The 19952-nt window shown below is 40.3% G+C and overlaps 1 protein-coding gene across 20 annotated transcripts in view; it reads right to left on the bottom strand.

Moving 5' to 3' along the window:
- TMCC1 (transmembrane and coiled-coil domain family 1) overlaps positions 1-19952 on the bottom strand; it is a 247588-nt gene that overhangs the window by 16783 nt on the left and 210853 nt on the right. For all 20 annotated transcript variants that reach the window (XM_024244922.3, XM_054550518.2, XM_054550524.2 and 17 more), the window contains one exon: positions 6660-7594. In XM_024244922.3, the coding sequence (XP_024100690.1) occupies positions 6660-7594 (935 nt within the window). The remainder of the gene's footprint in view (positions 1-6659; positions 7595-19952) is intronic.

Raw genomic sequence — 19952 nt, 5'->3', positions numbered from 1 at the left:
AGGGAGAAACTAAGGCTCAGATGAGTTACGTAATCTACTCAGAGCTGGCAAGCAAATTCAAGTTTGTCCACTCCAAGGAATAAGGGTTAATTAATTAATCCCCTCCATTCCTCTTTAGTGGCTAAATGCTAAACTGGGATGAGCTCACCCATAAATCTCTTTTATGGAAGATAGTATACGTCATATTTCCTAATTGGGATTTTGCTTCTCTCATAAATGAAGGGCTAATTTGATTCAGTATCCTCAGTTTCTATTTCAAACTTATTGTCCAAATCTAGCCTACATATCCTCTGGAGATTCTCAGATCACTTTTCAGTTGACAGGTCTCACACGTAGAATAAAGGGGCTAAAACAGCTACCTCTGAGCATACATCTGTCTTATGTCCAATGATGGTCAAATCAACTAAAATTATATTTAAACAACCATTTGTTTAGTTAGAACTCTAACAGCCTGTGCCTAATTGGGTCAGCCTAGTTACTAACTGTTCTACTGCATGTGACAACTGCTCAGGGTGACTGTCTCCTTCTGTATTTTTGCTCTTATGACTCAGTGCAATTTAAAATATCCCTGGGTTTAATACAAACATTCTCAGAAGCCGATTTCCAAAGGACAGTAATCCCCTTCAAATACAAGCTTTCAAAATGGCATTAATGCTCATCAACACCTGGGGGTTTTTTAGCCTGCCCTACATGACACTGCTTTATACAGGCTACAGTAGCTCAGTAGGATTCCAGGCCAGATCCCCTAAGAAAAAAACTATCAAAGAAACCAGCAAAATTCTCAATTAATGTTTTCCTAGCTCTCTCTTATTTTCAGTACATTTCGCCACAGCTGAATTTTTCCTTTTGGTAGCCTATTAATATATTTACACTCACTACAGGAACAGAACTAATCCTCAGTTTCTAGCAGCAAATTAAATATATGTAAAACCATTTTACTGTGTGACCTGGAAAAAGTCACTTTATCTTTCTGAGCTTCAGTGTTCTCATCTGTAAGTGAGATTAATCTAGATATCTAAGGGTCCCTTCTACTTCTGAAGTACTGTGAACCCAGCTGCCACTAACAAACATGGGATGAAGAAACTAACTGGACAAGAATCTGAAGTTGGCACAGCTCTCATCACTTAAAAAAATTTCTAAACCTTGTCTCCTGCCTTCCCCAAATACATGATCTCACTCATAGCTGAATGCACAATGGTAAAACTCAATACCTAGTCACTAGTCAAAGGTTGAGGTGGAGTTCAGATCCAAGCTCTGCTACAATGGCTTCCTGGGCTAAGTGCATGTGGGCAATGAAAAAATAATGTGTCAGTCATGGTACAATTACGTGGGTGAAGAGAGAGAGACTGTGCTCTATAGGCTTTGGAATGCTTCTGATTATTCCAGAGTTAAGCAGATGGTCTTGGGCAACTATCTTCACTTGGAGCTACTCACTCGGGTAGACAGCAATGGAAACACATTAAGCGAAGGACATTATTGAGAAGGGATTCTGAGAAGGGGAAATAATGACTGGAGTAGGGATTTCCTTAAGAAGCTTTCACCTATTTATTTACACTGCTGTACTGGCCTAGGAAACTTTCCAGAGCTTGCATATTCATAGAATTTTTATAAAATATGTTAAAAACAGTGACTCAACTTTTAGTAAACATTTACTTCAACTTGGGATAGGCCTAATACCCACTGCCAATGCATCTAATGCTTCAGAGAGCTAGACTTTCAACCATATAGATTTCAGGATTGAGCTTTGAAAAAAATCATCCTAGTATGAAAATAACACTGAATTTGAAGTCAGACAAAACTGGGTTTTGAATCCTGGCTTTACCACTTATTGAGTGACTTCTGGCAACTTTTAAAACCCCACTGAGCTTCAATTTCCTCATCTTTAAAATGGGAATAATACAATTTACCTGTAGGGCCTACTGTGAGGATTGGCAAATGTACGTAAAGCATCTAGCACTAGGCACATCACAGGAGTTTAATACTGTTAGTGGTAGTGGCCTTGTCACCATCATCATCAAATAACAAACAGCAACACTGTGCATGGCCTCCCTCTCATCAACTCAGATACTAGTAAAATAAACTAAAGCGTAGAAAAAAAATGTGTCTTGAGCATCCATGCATGCATTAACTGGTTCTTGGTCACAGAAGGATCTGTGAAGTCCATCCACAGCCTACTTTCTTCCTACACAAAAAGCAAAGCCTACAACAGAGTAGAAGTAGAATTAGTAAAGAGAGGCTGCTGCGGGTAGCTCACTAACAGTGTGGAGAAGAAATGGAAAGGAGAAAAAAAACTATAAAAAAAGCAGACAAACTGAAAAAAGCCTAGGGCCATTTACTGTAGAGGCACATAAATGGACAGCTTCACTAACCTGAGAGTATCACTCTAAGCTGAATACTACCATATCTAAGCTCTTTCCATTAAGTTAGATTCAGTGTACTTTATAAAAGAAGGCAGAGAAATTTCTCCAAAATGCTTAAAATGTGAAAAGTTTCAGTGCTTAAAATAGGTTTCTGGCCGGGCATGGTGGCTCATGTCTGTAATCCGAGCATTGTGGGAGGCTGAGGAGGGTGGATCACCTGAGGTCAGGAGTTCGAGACCAGCCTGGCTAACATGGTAAAACCCCACCTCTTAAAAATACAAAAAAGTAGCTGGGCGTGGTGGCGGACACCTGTAATCCCAGCTACTGGGGAGGCTAAGGCAGGAGAATCACTTGAACCCAGGAGGCAGAGGTTGCAGCAAGCCAAGATCGCACCACTGCACTCCAGCCTGGGCAACAAGAGTGAAACTCCGTCTCCAAAAACAAACAACAAAAAACAAAAAGAAAATATATTTCAAAGCCAGGCATGGTGGCATGCACCTGCAGTCCCAGCTACACAGGAGGCTGAGGTGGAAGCACTGCTTGAGCCCAGGAGTTCGAGACCAGCAAGGCAACATAGCAAGACCCTGACTCTTTTTTTTTTTTTTTTTTTTTGAGACGGAGTCTCACTCTGTCACCCAGGCTGGAGTGCAGTGGCGTGATCTCAGCTCACTGCAACCTCCACCTCCCGGATTCAAGCAATTCTCCTGCCTCAGCCTCCCCCGTAACTGGGACTACAGGCACATGCCACCATGCCTGGCTAATTTTTTTTGTATTTTTAGTAGAGATGGGGTTTCACCATGTTAGCCAGGATGGTCTCAATCTTCTGACCTTGTGATTTGCCCACCTCAGCCTCCCAAAGTGTTGCGATTACAGGTGTGAGCCACTGCGCCTGGCCAGCAAGACCCTGATTCTTTAAAAAAAAAAAAAAAAAGACTTCAATTTGTAGAAAAATTTTATTTATGTGAAAGCATTCAAAGATCAACAAAATTAGATGAATATGTTTACTGTATAAAGCCATATATAATGGAGGGGAAATCTCTATCTGTTTTATACAAGGAATTATTGGAACAACAAAAATAAAGTAAAATAGTTGTGACTTTTCTACTCCCTTTTTTGGGGAAAAAAAGGGCTTTCTTTTTTCAAGATTGTGTTTTAAGGAAAAATCATTCTAAAACTGAACTGGGAAAACAAAACAAGTCAGATTACATATTATGTCTTCTCCTTGCCTCCTGGTTTTAACTCTCTTTTTGAAAATTCAAGTTTTCTTCATTCTGTCTTCATTCCATAAAACTAGTCATTTACTTACTAGAAATAACCCAAAGTGCAATGAGGGTCACTTTAACAATGTACTTCCTTAAATTTAGTTTAATGATTGTAATGGGTGCTGCATTTGCACATTGCATTAAGTTATGATGAGACGAATTGTTGTTAAAAATTATAGCAAAAAGAAATGTAAACTTGGTTAAAATCCTTTCACTCTTTGTATTTTTTTTAAGGTTTTTATTCCTTAAATGTAAGATGACTACCTAATTTTTTGATGTAAATACATTAAATTCAAAGAGAAAAAAATCAAAAAAAAAAAAAAAAAAAAAAAAAAGAAATGCACTGCTCATTACCTCCTAAATGGCTTGAACTTAATTCCTCTAATGAGGTGTTAATGAGCAGCTAACGTTCTGTCCTATTATGTCTCCGACTTACACTAAATGGATTCAAAGGTGGCTCCTGAGAGACCTGTTTCTGATTTTCTTATATCTTGACTTTCTACATCTTGGTATGAAGACATAACAAGCTCTATATGAATTTTAAACTCTGGGGCAATTTAAAAACTGCAAGGTATCCATTCAAAATAGAGGAGTTGACGGGGTATGGTGACTAATACCTGTAATCCCAGCACTTTGGGAGGCCAAGGAGGGCAGATCACTGGAGCCCAGGAGTTCAAGACCAGCCTGGGCAATATAGTGAGACTTTGTCTCTACAAAAGAATTAAAAAATGAGCCAAGCGTGGTGGTGCACACCTGTAGTCCCAGCTACTCAGGAGGTTGAGATGGGAGGATCACTTGAGCCCAGGAGGTCGAGGCTGCAGTGAGCCAAGATCGTGCCACTGCACTCCAGCATGGGCAATAAAGTGAGACTCTGTCTCAAAACCAACGTAAAACAAAAACAAAATAGAGGAGTCAAAGTAGGCAGTTTTGTGTGGTTTTAAAAATTTTTTTAACTGACTGTGGAATGTCTTCATGTTCTAAGTGGGGTTAACAGCATCTGTTCCTCTAACATCAGTAGAGCACTATGGGGCCAGGCACTGAGCTATGTGCTTTAACCAAATAATTTCACTTAAATGTCACAATAATCTTATAAAGAATGATTACTATTTCTATGTTAGGGATGCGGAAACCAAGACTTAAGAGAATTGAAGAAACTTGCCCAGGTTTTTAAGGCCAGTAAAAGGAGAAGAACTGGAATTTGAACTTGGGAGTTAGGTTTAATATGGTACAAAGAACCAGGTGTTTTACTTTTAGAGTTCATTTGAATATCTGTTATATCACTTATTGAATAAGACACTGTCTTCTTAGTATACTTAAGAATTTATTTTTATTTTTATTTGACACGGAGTTTTGCTCTTGTTGCCGAGGCTGGAGTGTGATGGCATGATCTCGGCTCACTGCAACCTCTGCCTCCTGGGTTCAAGTGATTCTCCTGTCTCAGCCTCCTGAGTAGCTGGGATTACAGGCATGCGCCACCATGCCCAGCTAATTTTGTATTTTTAGTAGAGACAAGGTTTCTCCATGTTGGTCAGGCTGGTCTCAAGCTTTTGACCTTGGGTGATCCACCCACCTCAGCTTCCCAAACTGCTGGGATTACAGGCGTGAGCCACTGCGCCCAGCCATACTAAAGAATTTATAAAACACTTAAATAAAAATAGTAATGTACAGTATTTGCTTTTAGAACTTTATTTCTCCCTCCCACACTCACTTCTCTGGTCTTCTCCCTTGAAGTCTTAAGTTCGAATTGAAGAACAGAAGAGTAAGAAAAGAGGCAGGCTGAATTACTGATTAGAGTTTTCACCATCTGAAAAGAACTTGCTGCTGTAACTCTTTTTAGAGATAATTTATATATGTGAACAATTTGTTTCAGACCCTAAGATTACCTTATAAAAGCAAACTTTTAAAAACACATTTTTAAAAGGCGAAAAGGATATTAAAAGATTATCTGTCCAACTCCTGATAATATTACAGTAGAAGTACTGAGGATTTCCTCTAGTTAATAATCAGGACAGGGCCAGAACCCAGGTCCTTCAAGGCCTAACTTGACCTGTAGCTCCCATAAGACTAGTCCTCAATCTGCAGCATTAGGTGGCCTGTCTCTGGCTAACAAAGTTTGGATCTATCCATAGAGAATTTTTTTTTTTTTTTTTGAGACGGAGTTTCACTCTTGTTGCCGAGGCTGGAGTGCAATGGTGAGATCTCAGCTCACCGCACCCTCCACCTCCCGGGTTCAAGCGATTCTCCTGCCTCAGCTTCCCGAGTAGCTGGGATTACAGGCATGCACCACCACACCCGGCTAATTTTGTATTTTTAGGAGAGATGGGATTTCTCCATGTTGGTCAGACGAGAATATTATTACTCTCTGCATGTGAAGGTAACAAGGAGAAAGGACACATATTCAGAGTATAGCCAAGAGTGGTCTAATATGAATATGTAGTGTAATATTAAACACAAAAACGAGACCAGCTTCTACCTTTAACAGAGACTATGATTCAAAGCACTTAACCCTTTGAGAATTTTCTAACTCTTGTAGAACCATTTCATGTTTAAGTCCACACTCATTCAAACACTTGTCAATTCATAATAAAGGTAACATTCTTATTTGGATTTGTTTGCAGTCTAATCTTTCTATACCAAGTTGCCCAGATAAGTGTGTTTAAGGCCAAATACCTATAGAAGTCACTACATTTTGCTTGGGTGATATCTTTGATATCTACACAGTTCTAAGAATTACAGATCTTTTGAATTCAATGTAGTACAGTTACAGGCTGCAATGACTGTGTAGTTTTATAATTATAAATAAATAGGTGAAATACTTTAGAAAGCTTGGACTTCATTTTAAAGTTCTAAACTGGCACGAAAGACTGGAGAGTTAGAGCAACGCTTCATCAGGAACTCATGTGGATGTCTTATGACATGCTGAAAGTGCTCTGGACACTCTAGAGAAAGATAAAGACTTTTAAAAGCCATTTCCTCATATCTAAAGGGAGGGGAACCCTACACAAATAATTTCAGATATTAATTCCACGTGACTTACCTATATCGCTCCTCCTGTAAGGTCTGCATTATTAAGGAATAGTCCCTCTGATAATGTTCCTTGAGAGTCTCAAAGGATTCCTCTAGTCTGGCCTGGGTTTCCCGGATCTCCTGGATCTCATGTAGTAGTGCATCAAATCCTGAGCTCTGCATGTCCAGGGTGTTTGTTTTGGAGCTGGATGCTCCTACAGCGATGCCCCCTGTGGTGCTGTTGGCTCCCACTGAGCCTGAAGTGGCACTAGAACAATCTTCTTCACTACCATATTTTGGGCTAGACTGAAAGTTCGAAATCACTCCCAAAGCCTTCCCCGCATCATCCACTTGCCCTTCCTCTAAAGAGTCCTTCAGGTTGGGGATGTTGTCTGCACTGCCAAATTTGTTCCGAATGAGTGAGGCAATCTCTCTGGGCTTTGAGACTACAGCGCCTGCTGCTGAATGGGTGGCCTGGGAGAAGCTGGAAAACCCACCTTTGACACTATCCACCACACCTTCACTGAAGCCAGTCACCTTTGCTCCCACATCCTTCAGACCCTGGTGCATGTCCCTGAAGACATCCTTTGGCTGCCGGGGGATCCCATTCTGCTCCACCTCTCTGAGCTTCCTGTGGTAGTGCTCAAGTTTCTTTTGCAGCTGGAGGATAGTTTGGGCAGATTTCTGGTTCTTCTTCTCAAAGACTTGCTTGATGCGGGCAGCCTGCTGTTTGTCTGCACTGTTGGCAAGCTTCAAGTATTCAGCAACGTTGTCGTCCCGGGCTGTTTGTGCAATCTTGATTTGTTCTGTGAGCTTCAGGATCTTCTGCTGCAGGTGAGCAATGGCAGCCTTTGTGCGCTGAGGGTCTGGTGTTCCATCCACAGAGTCTGTGTGGATGCTGCCATCGGTACTGGAGGCCACTGCACTGGAGGTTTGGGCAAGGCTGCTTACTTCCAACCGTTCGATCTAGTGTAAAAACAAGAGGTAGATGTTAGAAGCCCAAGAGGACTATGTCTCCAAAATCAATGGGCCAAAATGTATTGGAAATATATCTACTCTCAAATCTCAGTAGATAACTGACCTATAAATCCCCCTTGTCCTATGCAAGCCTTGCCTCCCTCTTACATACTGTCCTCATACAAGTACACTTGAAGCAAAACAGATATATGAAAAAAGATCTGCACAGGATATAAGCTGGGGGATTCTTCCTTTGCTAGCGGATTTTTGTGTTTCTTCACACAATAACACTCCCTTAGTGGGTTTAAAGTATGAATTAATTCACTTTCTTTACACATAATTTTTATTCAGAAGAACATCTAGGTAAAACAAGTTGCATCTGCATTCCAATATAATTATATGAAAACCCTGTTGGTGTTCAGACATCACTGTAATTCTGATCCACACTTATAGATTATGGTCACCTAAATATGTCGGCAAGAATAGGTATGTTACTGGCTAGATATAAAAATGCAATTTTTATCATAATGATTTTTATCCAAATCATGTCAAGGGTGATGGATCATTCTATATATTCTAAGGATACTTAAGTGGCAGCTGGAGATGGTTGGAGGCAAGATGGGAAGGTAACTGCTGAAAGTGGCAAAGATGAATGTTACCAAATCAAAGGTGATAACCTTGAGCAAGAAAACTTGAAAACTCAGGGACAGGAACAGTAAGAGCTAAGTTAACAAGTCAGGGACAAAGGTCAGGTCTTTTGGAGCCACATTTTGTGACTTTTATCCAGTAAAAGGTTTTTGTTAGGCAAGGGACTCCAAAGCACATATACTTAATCCTTTCATGTGGGTGAGAACCATTCAAAGGAGTTGAAGAAAAAGACAAGATACTCAGATTTAAAAGCATAAGTGTTCACTCTTCAACATAGTTAGCTAAATTTGGGGAGGTCAAATTTCCCAAATTCAGGAGAAAAAAATTCTTTAGTAGGTCATCCCTGGGTGTGACTTGTGGTGGTGAATTTGAGTAGGTCCCAAAGAAGAAGGCTCTAGAAACTGTTCTTGGCCAGGCACAGTGGCTCACGTCTATATTCCCAGCGCTTTGGGAGGCCAAAGGAGAAGGATCACTTGAGGCCAAGAGTTTAAGACCACCCTGGGCAACATAGCGAGACCCCCCTCTCTACACATTTTTTTTTTTTTTAATTAAACAGGTATGGTGGCACACACCTGTAGTCCCAGCTAGTAGGGAAGCTGAGGTGGGAGGATCACTTGAGCCCAGTAGTTCCAGGCTGCAGTGAACTATGACCGCACCACTGCACTCCAGTCTGAGTGACAGAGCGAGACCCTGTCTCTAAAAATAAAAAAACAAAACTGCTCTCTGTTAAGCAGTAACAGAGTAATGAGTAATCAGTAATAAAATAACCTTCTTAGGGTAATAAAAATCCCCAGTATAAGTGCCAAATTACAATCCTTTTCTTGGTTCCCATCTTAATCTGTACCAGGTAACAATTTGCTAGAAAGAACTATATACAAGGTTACCTTCTTCCTCATATTTTCATGACAATAATGCACCAAGTTTGAAATATTTATGAAATGCCAATAATTAACCTAGGGATAACATCTTTTTTTCATCTGGGATGTATTACCTCAGTTTGCCATCTGAGCAGGAGCTATGCTGATCTCTGAGCCATAAAACACATTTAGTTCATTATTGAATTCAATATATTACCATTGATGTGAATAAAAACACTACTTTCTTTCTAGATGAACAAATGAGAAATACTGTGCATTTAAATAAAATCAAAAGAGAACTTAATACTGAAATTAATGACAAAATAACGTTATGCTCCACTAGTGAATAAAAGAGAATATCCGGAATAGTTACTAGCACAATAACTGTTTTGTGTCACTTCCTCCTTCTGCCCAATTCATCTTTTGGTGCATGCTAACAAGCAGTGGAATGGCCAGACGCAGCACAAGGGAGGAGCAGCCAGAGTTCCAGATAACCAAGGTGCCAAGAGTTGCAACAAGAGCTCCTGGAAATCCACTTTATTCAGTGCCCAATGTGTTTTAGGTTGCACAAGGTTCTAATTGTTGCATTTTCTTTCTGAATGAGATTTCAGATCCCTGATCTTGATGAGTATTTATGTTTAATAATTAAGCTCAAAATATACCACAATATAAAGGAAAGCAAATATAAGAATGTCCCTAGATCCAAGACTCTAAGCTTCTGCATGCTCTAGTTATCTCTCTCTTAGGTTCTCTGATATTAATATGAATATTTACATGCAATCTGTAGACTAAAGAAGTGTAGCTATGGCCAGGCACAGTGGCTCACACCTGTAATCTCAGCACTTTGGGAGGCCAAGGCGGGAGGATCGCTTGAGCCCAGGAGTTCGAGAACAGCCTGGGCAACATGGGGAAACCCCATCTCTACAAAAAAATTAAAAATTAGCTGGGCATGGTGGCACGTGCCTGGAGTCCCAGCTGCTCAGGAGGCTGAGGTGGGAGGATAGCTTGAACCTGGGAGGCAGAGGTTGCAGTGAGCCATGATTGTATTTGATTATATCTCTAAAATGAAAAAAAAAAAAAATCTCTACACTAAACTTTCAACATATAGTCACATGCTGCATAATGACATTTCGGTCAATGATGGACTGCATATACAACAGTGGTTCCATAAGACTATAATACCAGATTTTTATTGTACCTTTTTTGTTTAGCTATGTTTAGATACACAAACACTACTGTGGTACACTGCCTACAGTATTCAGTACAGTAACCTGCTGTACAGGTTTGTAGCCTAGAAACAATAGGCTATACCACATAGCCTAGGCATTGTACCATCTAGGTTTGTGTAAGCACACTCAGTGATGTTTGCACTTTGACAAAACTCTCTAACTGCATTCCTCAGAATGTATCCCCATATTTACAAGTGATCACATTTTAGATGTGATTTTATTTCCTTATGTAGTAACTGAAGAAATAAACTAGGCTGTCTTTAATCTGACTTTCATCCTACTTGGGCTGTTTGGAGCCATAGTGTGTCCTGGCTCCTACTCAGAATCATCAATATGCCTGCAAGAGTATAGCTGATAGAACCCAACATCTTCAGCCTCTAAAAAAACTAACCCATAGCTTCAGCAGTAAGGTAGTTTAACACCTGAAACCATGAATCATTGGACTACTGGAACTCCTCCCAATTCTAGCAGAAACAATTTTTTTAAAGGAGGGAGAAAATGGGAAATAAGGGGAGGGGAAGAGAGGAGAATGATGGAGAGAAAGAGAGGGAAAGAGAAAGGAAAAAACCAGAGGAGAGTACGAAGAAGAGTGGGGTGCAGAGGGAGAGTAAAGGAGGAAAGAAAGAGAAAGTTACGTTGGACTACAGAATCACAGGACACGGGAGGAAAACAGTCACGATATATTCTGAGTTAGGAACAAAGTCCTTAAAGGGGAATTCCATGCTCTAAGCATTAATACTTAGCACTTAGCTATGAGTTATGAAGGCACCAACTGAAAAGTGGTTCCCTTTTTCAACAGCCTTTGCTAGCATATTAGGCTGTCCATATATAACAACATAAAATTAGATTTCTCTTCTTTTTTTTTTTTGAGACAGAGTTTTGCTTTTGTTGACCAGGCTGAAGTGCAAAGGTGCGACCTCAGCTCACTGCAACCTCTGCCTCCCGGCTTCAAGCGATTCTCCTGCCTCTTCATGAGTAGCTGCGATTACAGGCGCACGCCACCACATCCGGCTAATTTTTTTGTATTTTTAGTAGAGACGGGGTTTCACCATGTTGCCCAGGCTGGTCTTGAACTCCTGACTCCAACTGATCCGCCCGCCTCCCAAAGTGCTGGGATTACAGGCATGAGCCACTGTGCCCGGCCATAAAATTAGGTTTCTAACTCACTCCAGATAGACAATTAAATCCCAAATGTAAAAGGCAAAATTTAAAAACCTTTCAAAGGCAGCACTGGAAAATAAGGAAGGCTTTTCTTAAACATACAAGGAAAGGCACAAATCCAAAAAACAAGATTATTGAGTCTGGCTCCATATAGTATACTAGTGAAGCATGCATTCTGGCATAAATGGCTTGGGTTCAAATCTGGCTTTGCTACTAGCAAGTTATTTAGAAAAGTTACTTAACCTCCGCATCCATTTCATCAACTGTACTAATGCTCACTTTAGAAGACAATTATGAGGATGAAATGGGTCAACAAATATAAAAGGGCTTAGAACAGTACCTGGCACTGAGTAAGTTGTTAGCACTGTTTTTGTACCATGAAAGTGGTTCTTTTAAAAAATTTAAATATTAAGAGTTCCTAGAATATATTCCCGTCCAAGATCTTTCCACATTTCAGGCATGAACAAGAGATACGTAAAGAGTCTGAATCAAAGGAATAACGTAATTCAACACTACAATAAAGGTAATATAGTCACCTATGCTAGATATAGTTGGCCTCATGGCTATACACTTGGCTAGCTAACCTTCCAATCTTAAAAACAACATTACAGGCTAGGCGCAGTGGCTCACGCCTGTAATCTCAGCACTTTGAGAGGCCGAGGCAGGCGGATCACGAGGTCAGGAGATCGAGACCATCCTGGCTAACATGGTGAAACTCCGTCTCTACTAAAAATACAAAAAATTAGCGGGGCATGGTGGCGGGCGCCTGTAGTCCCAGCTACTCAGGAGGCTGAGGCAGGAGAATGGCGTGAACCCGGGAGGCAGAGCTTGCAGTGAGCTGAGATCGCGCCACTGCAGTCCAGCCTGGGCGACAGAGCGAGACTCCGTTTCAAAAAAAAAAAAAAAAATTACAGATGTTGTTATCCCTAATTTACAAATGACTTGATTGCCTCCCACCACCAGTTATTACAAGGCAGGATGAGGAAAGCAGCAGCAGTCCCAGCTACTCAATAGGGTGTCTTTTTCTGACCATATCCTGAGGGGCTTTTGTACTCTCCTGTCAGAGTCCAGAGCATCAGTGCAGCAAATACTGCCCATTCACAGCTGATGTTAGAATTTGTAATTAATTTCTATAGAAAAAGGTAAAAATCAGTCAGTAAAATATATTTTGACTATTATATGCAAGGCAATGTGCTAAAAAGCTAGGGATATGGTCAGAAGTCACAATTCTGATCTGTTGCTGTAACAGACTATGCTGCTTTGTCTGCATTGTATCTCTTAAGAGATAGTTTGTCAGACTTAAATTTATCTATTAACTGATCTGAATTAATTGACAGAAAACAACCCAAGAGAAAATCTAAACAGCAACACCTCAAAATACAGATTAATCAGGGCAGAGTGGTGCCATTTAGAGCGCAGCATTTAACTTAGCTTTGTTACTTAGCTCTGTCTACTTTCTCTAAGTAGATGAAAGTGTCAGAACACAATAGCATCCAGCTTTGAGAATAATCACGTGTAAAGGCAATGTGGTGGAAAGGGCAAGAATAAAAAGACCTAGGTTCAAACCTAGCTTTATCACCTTACTAGCTGTGTGGTTTTGGGTCACCTACTTGTTCTCTTTCAACCTTAGTTTTCTCATCTATACAACAGAGTTATCATTTTCTAATGAGACTTTTTGAAAAAATGTTAAAGATGTATTAAGTCAGATGATGCCTGCAAACAGGGTAAACTAATTAGTTACCTTCTTCCATCACTTAACCTGGCCTGTACATTCATTACTCAAAATCCAAATACCTATTTGTAACTGGAAAAAATTAATAAATTGGCCGGGTGTGGTGGCTCATGCCTCTAATCCCAGCACTTTGGGAGGCCGAGATGGGCAGATCACTTGCGCTCAGGAGTTCAAGACTAGCCTGGGCAACATGCTGAAACCCTGTCTCTAAAAAAAAAAAAAAAAAAAATTTGGCCGGGTGTGGTGGCACATGTCTGTAGTCCCAGCTACTCAGGAGGCTGAGGTGGGGGGATTGCTTGAGCCCGGAAGGTCGAGGCTTCAGTGAGCTGAGATTGTGTCACTGCACTCCAGCCTGGGTGACAAGGTCTCCAAAAAAAGAATAGTGACTCAGGCTATAATATTCAAGAATCATTCTCACAAGACTTTAGAATGAAGTATATTATATACGATTAGTCTGAAGTCTGTTAATGAGGGAAAATGTTAAAAATTTTCTATTTTCTGAGCATGTGCTAACCAGGAAAAGGAGACGGTAACAAAAAAGGTGCTTTTATTACTGAGAATTAAAAAATACATATAATATTCATGTGCAGACAAGCCAATGTGACTATAGAACTGCTCAATAAGTTCTCCTTTACAAGTTAATTCCTGCTACAAATACTTCAATGATACAGTGTCATTAAAACAAAATATTTCTCAGCCTTAGCTTAATTCTATTTATTTCAAGCAATTGTGATAAGATGAAATTCTAAAGTAATGAAGGAATCCAAAATGCTCAATAGGGTCTATGATAATCTGGCTCTCCCTGAGCTGGTTGTCATGGCTTGTTAGGAAGCTTGTGAAGAGTAGAGGCTCCAAGGAAGAGCTGTTCAAATGATATACCCCTAATCCCATGTTAGGACTAATTACTCTTCTTACTCTTAAAAATCATTTATTTGCTGATGAATTCTAAATTTACACCACTAGCTCACACTTCCCTTAATACTAGACTCATATATCCAACTACCTACTTAGTATCTCTACTTGCATGTCCAACAGTCGGTTCATTTTTTATTTGTTTTTGAGACAGAGTCTCGCTCTGTTGCCCAGGCTGGGGTGCAGTAGCGTGATCTTGGCTCACGGCAACCTCTGCCTCCTGGGTTCAAGCCATTCTTGTGCCTCAGCCTCCCAAATTACATGGGATTATAGGCGTGTGCCACCACACCTGGCTAATTTTTAGTGGAGGCGGGGTTTTGCTATGTTGGCCAGGCTGGCCTCAAGTATCCACCCGCCTTGGACTCCCAAAGTGCTGGGATTACAGGCATGAGCCACCACGCCTGGCCAATTCTTTTTTTTCTCATATACCTTATATCCATATCCAGTTAATAACAACATTAATAATCATAGTAGCTAATACATATAGTATACTTGCTATGTGCTAAGCACTGTTCTAAACCCTTGGCATGTACATTATTTGATTCTGTTTTTTTTTTTTTGAGACGGCATCTCACTCTGTTGCCCAGGCTGGAGTGCAGTGGCATAATCTCGGCTCACTGCAACCTCCGCCCTCCGAGTTCAAGCAATTCTTCTGCCTCAGCCTCCCAAGTAGCTGGGATTACAGGTGTGCGCCACCATGCCCGGCTAATTTTTTGTATTTTTAGTAGAGACGGAGTTTCACCATCTTGGCCAGGCTGGTCTTGAACTCCTGACCTCACGATCCACCCGCCTCAGCCTCCCAAAGTGCTGGGATTACAGGTGTGAGCCACTGCGCCCGGCCTCATTGTTTAATTCTTTATAGTAACACTATGGGATGGGTATTATTATTTATCCTAATTTTATGGCTAAGAAAACCGAAGCATAGGGAATTTAAGTTGTTCAAGATCACAAATTAAAGAAGTACCAGACTCAATGTTTGAACCCAGATAGTCTAGCTACAGAGTATGTGTTATTACCCATTATGTATACACCATGTTGTCCTAGCAATGCAACAGTCTCCTATAACTGCAATAATATTTTTATAATTATCTGCAGAGCAGCCAGAGTAGTTCTTTTAAAACGTAAGTCAGATCACAACACTCTTTATACCTGTAACTTTCCAGTGGCTCTCTAGCTCAGTCAGGGTAAAAGCCAAAGTTCTTACAATGGCCATGATCTACACCTGCACCACTACATCCCATAAACTCCGTGACTTCATCTCTTACTAGTCATCCCTTTACTCCACTGCCATCAGCTACAGTGGCCTCCCCTGTTGTTCCTGGAACATGAGAGACAGGCACCCATGTCAGGGCTTTTCACGCAGTGAGTGTTCCTTCTTTCTGGAGTGCTCTTCCCTCAGACACCTGCACGGCTTGCTCCGTCACCTCCTTTAAGTCTTTGCTTCAATGTCACCTTAGCAGCGAGGACTTCTCTGACTGCCTTATTTATTTATTTATTTATTTATTTATTTATTTAATTTATTGACGGAGTCTTGCTCTGTCATCCAGGCTGGAGTGCAGTGGCATGATCTCGGCTCACTGCAACCTCCGCCTCCAGGGTTTAAGTGATTCTTCTGCCTCAGCCTTCCGAGTAGCTGGGACTACAGGTGCACACCACCACACCTGGCTAATTTTTCTATTTTTAGTAGAGATGGGGTTTTATCATATTGGCCAGGCTGGTCTTGAACTCCTGACCTCGTGATCTGCCCGCCTTGGCCTCCCAAAGTGCTGGGATTACAGCCGTGAGCCATCATGCCCGGCCTGCCTTATTTAAAATTGCAAATTTTGGTTCCATTATGAACTTCCTATTTTCTTTCTTGACTTCATTTTTCTACATAGAACTCTTTACCTTTTGACATATATTTTTATATTTCATAAAAAACTAGAATATAAGGCCCATGAAGGTAGATATTTTTGTGTTTTGTCTACTTTTGTTTCTCTAACAACTAAAATTGTGCATGGCACTTAGCAGCTGCTCAAATATTTGTTGAATGAATACAATTTCCTATTCTCTTATTTATTCAGAGTACTTTTTGGGTGTGCTATGTTCCACTCTTTCATTAGAATCTGAAGTGTTTCCATTTATTGTATCACCAAGAAATCTTAACAAGCTTATTTATAACTTCTTCATCTGTGTTATAACAGGATCTTATTGCATCAGAGATTGACTTTTAAAAGCTTCCCAAAGTACCTTATCTTCATACATTAAAATCAGATATTTTATAATTTTTTAAAAAGCTTAGAGTTCATTTATACTCTTGCATGAATTGCCCTAATATACTTTAGTATTCTCCTCTTGTTTTATTCAAAACATGTGTTAAATGCCCAAAATTATTTTTCTTCTTTGTGAACTACATGAATATTTCTACTCCTTAGACAGACATTTTCTGAGACTACGAAAGTGGAAGACTCAATCTGGTTTATGTGTAAACATGATGATGATAGTAGCAAAGGTAATAATAGTAACTGAGTGCTTACTATGAACCTGGTACAAATCTAAACGCTTTGCCTATATTAACTTGGTTAATCCCCAAAACAAACCTAGGAGATATATACTATTTTAATCTCCATTTTATAGTTGAAGAAATTGAATCAGGAGAAGTTAGATGACTTGTCCAAGGTCACAGAGCCAAAAAGCAGCAGAGTCAGGATTTGAACTCAGAGGACTTGGCTTCAGAGTCCTTGCTATTCACTATATCGCTTGTCATAAGTCATAACCACTACCACTTGAGCAGCAGAATAGGGAGGCACTGATGATTTTTACAAAGTTAGACTCTGGGCCAGGCCTGGTGGCTCACGCCTGTAATCCCAGCACTTTGGGAGGCTGAGGCGGGTGGATCATTTGAGGTCAGGAGTTTGAGACCAGCCTGGCCAACGTGGTGAAACCCTGTCTCTACTAAAAATACAAAAACTAGCCAGGCACAGTGGTGCACACCTATAATCTGAGCTACTTGGGAGACTGAGGCATGAGAATTGCTTGAACTGGCGGGGTGGAGGTTGCAGTGAGCTGAGATGGAACCACTGCACTCCAGCCTGAGTGACAGAGTAAGACTCTATCTCCAAAAAAAAAAAAAAAGGAAGAAAAAGTTAGATTCTGAATGGGAATCCCACATATGTGATTACATCCTTCTTCCTAAAATTTATTAACTATGTATATGCAAAGTATGAAGCAAGGTGCTATAGGAGATATAATGATGGTAGTGATATGGCACTGTTCAAAAGCAGCTTATATGGTGGGGGGTGGAGACAGAAGGTCAAATAATTTGTTTTAATATGTAAAATGTGTATATTATAATATTTATGGCATTTTCCAAACATCTATGGGGATTCAGAAAAAAGAAATACCTGGTTTGAAATGGGGTGACTAAGAAGTTTTACAAAGCAGATGTTATTTTTGCTGCACCTCAAAATGGAATTCTGACAGACTTATAAAAAGGGTCATTTCCAAGAGGGCAGAAAAATTCTACATATTTTATAAAGCAGTAAATAATATAGTTTGGTCAATATTTAGGGAAAGTATAGGAATACTCATGGTTTGAATTTATTTTAATTTAAATAACCTTCCTTTACTATCTAACTTGCTAGGAGGTAAAGACTGATAAGTAGTCAATGTTTTTTTTTCATTAGGGAACTAACATTACCAGAGCTATGTACTTAGAAGCTTAATCTGGTATCCATGAGTAAATGAAATGGAGTATACAGAGGCTGGTGGGTAGGAGGCCAGGTAGGAAGCTATAATAACCATAAGCCACTAGAACACAGTGCCAATAGAAATGAGGAAGAGGAGACCAGGTGCGGTGGCTCACGTCTGTAATCCCAGAACTTTGGGAGGCTGAGACAAGTGGATCACCTGAGGTCAGGAGTTTGAGACCAGCCTGGCCAACATGGTAAAACCCCGTCTTTACTAAAAATACAAAAATTAGCCGGGCATGGTGGTGCACACCTGTAATCCCAGCTACTTGGGAGGCTGAGGCAGGAGGATCGCTTGAACCTGGGAGGTGCAGGGTGTAGTGAGCTGAGATCATACCACTGCACTCCAGCCTGGACAACAGAGTGAGACTTCGTCTCAAAAAAAAAAAAAAATTAATTAAAAAATAAATAAATAAAATAAAAATAAAGAAATGAGAAAGGGAGAGGCCAGAAAAGCCCTAAGTGTTCCTACTTTTAGAGGTTCCATGCACATATAAAACACATAAAATATCCTCATATTAAATATAATTTTTAACTGAAAACTTAAGTTTTTCTGTTATTTTGCACTGAAATTATCTGATAAATTATCTGGAAACAACTACCTTATTTTTAGAGATAGGGTCTTGCTATGTTGCCAAGGCTCAAGTGCAGTGGCTATTCACGGGCGTGATCATTGTGCACTGTAGCTTCAAACTCCTGGCCTCAAGCAAGTCTCCCACATCAGCCTCCAGAGTAGCTGGGACTACAGACCCACGTCACCATGCCCAGCTACAAATAACTTTAAATATTCTTGACACGTATCATGAAGAAGAAAATATAAACTACAAATTGTTTTCAAATGAAATACTCAAATAATGTTAAATATAACAATTAAAACTGACAGTTGCATTTTGCAACTGTCATTACATATTTATTAAGATTTAAAACTTCTCCTGTTTATATTTTAGATAATAGGGTTTCTGCAGGCCCTTAAAAAGCTCAGTCTCCTGCCTCCCTGAGCCTACAGTGCCTGCTGGATATAGCAGTTCTGTAGATTTAACTGTGATACCCTCTCCAAGCTTCAGACTCTCTGCTACATAGACGACTCTGTCTGTCTCTAGGTTTAAATTCTCAATTGCCTAATGGCTATTTCTACATGAATATCCTTCTGTGTTTCCCCTGACAAATCAAAATCTGTCTCAAACTAAGCATTCAGTGTCCTCGCCTCTATTTCAAAAATACCTGTCTCCTTATAAACCTGTTTCCATCCTTTTTCCAGTAATCAAGAGTAAAAGCATCTTTTTGAACTTTTCTCCTTCTTGCCAAAGTTTTTTTTTTTTTATTTTTGAGACGGAGTTTCGCTCTTGTTGCCTAGACTGGAGTGCAATGGCGCGATCTCGGCTCACCGCAATCTCCGCCTCTCGGGTTCAACTGATTCTCCTGCCTCAGACTCCTGAGTAGCTGGGATTACAGGCATGTGCCACCACATCCGGCTAATTTTGTATTTTTAGTAGAGACGGGGTTTCTCTATGTAGGTCAGGTTGGTCTCGAACTATGGACCTCGGGTGATCCGCCCGCCTCGGCCTCCCAAAGCGCTGGGATTATAGGCATGAGCCACCACGCCCGGCCCTTGCCAAAGTTTTTAAGCAGCTTCTAAGTTCTACTGTTTTTGCTTTTGTAACACTGCATGCCAATCCTTTTCATGCCAACCATAGGTGATCAGAGTATTATTTAAACAGTCTCCTTTTTTCCATTCTACCTTGTACACCACTGGTCTATGAGTATTCCAAGACTAGATTTCTCTTTTTCTAACTTGCTTTCCCTAGTGTCTAGTAGCTGGGCATGTTTGGCACCCAACCGTATTATCTTATTAATCCAGTGAGGCAGGCACTATTCTAATTTTCTACATGAAAAATCTGGCTCAGAGGCTAACTCAAGCCTTTGATTCCAAATTGTGAGCTCTCTGTTGTATAGTACACCCATGTCTCATCTTTGAGAGACTGTAGTTCTAGCATTACTTGGTTACCTGTAACCGAATACAAATTATTTTTCTACATGTTAATAGGTTTTTAATTCTTTGTTTTGTTTTTCATAGATTTAGGGGGTACAAATGCAGTTTTG

This window comes from Pongo abelii, chromosome 2 (assembly GCF_028885655.2).
Source record: "Pongo abelii isolate AG06213 chromosome 2, NHGRI_mPonAbe1-v2.0_pri, whole genome shotgun sequence".
NCBI lineage: Eukaryota > Metazoa > Chordata > Mammalia > Primates > Hominidae > Pongo > Pongo abelii.
Note: the sequence above shows the minus strand (reverse complement) of the source record. Positions and strands in the feature narration are given on the sequence as shown.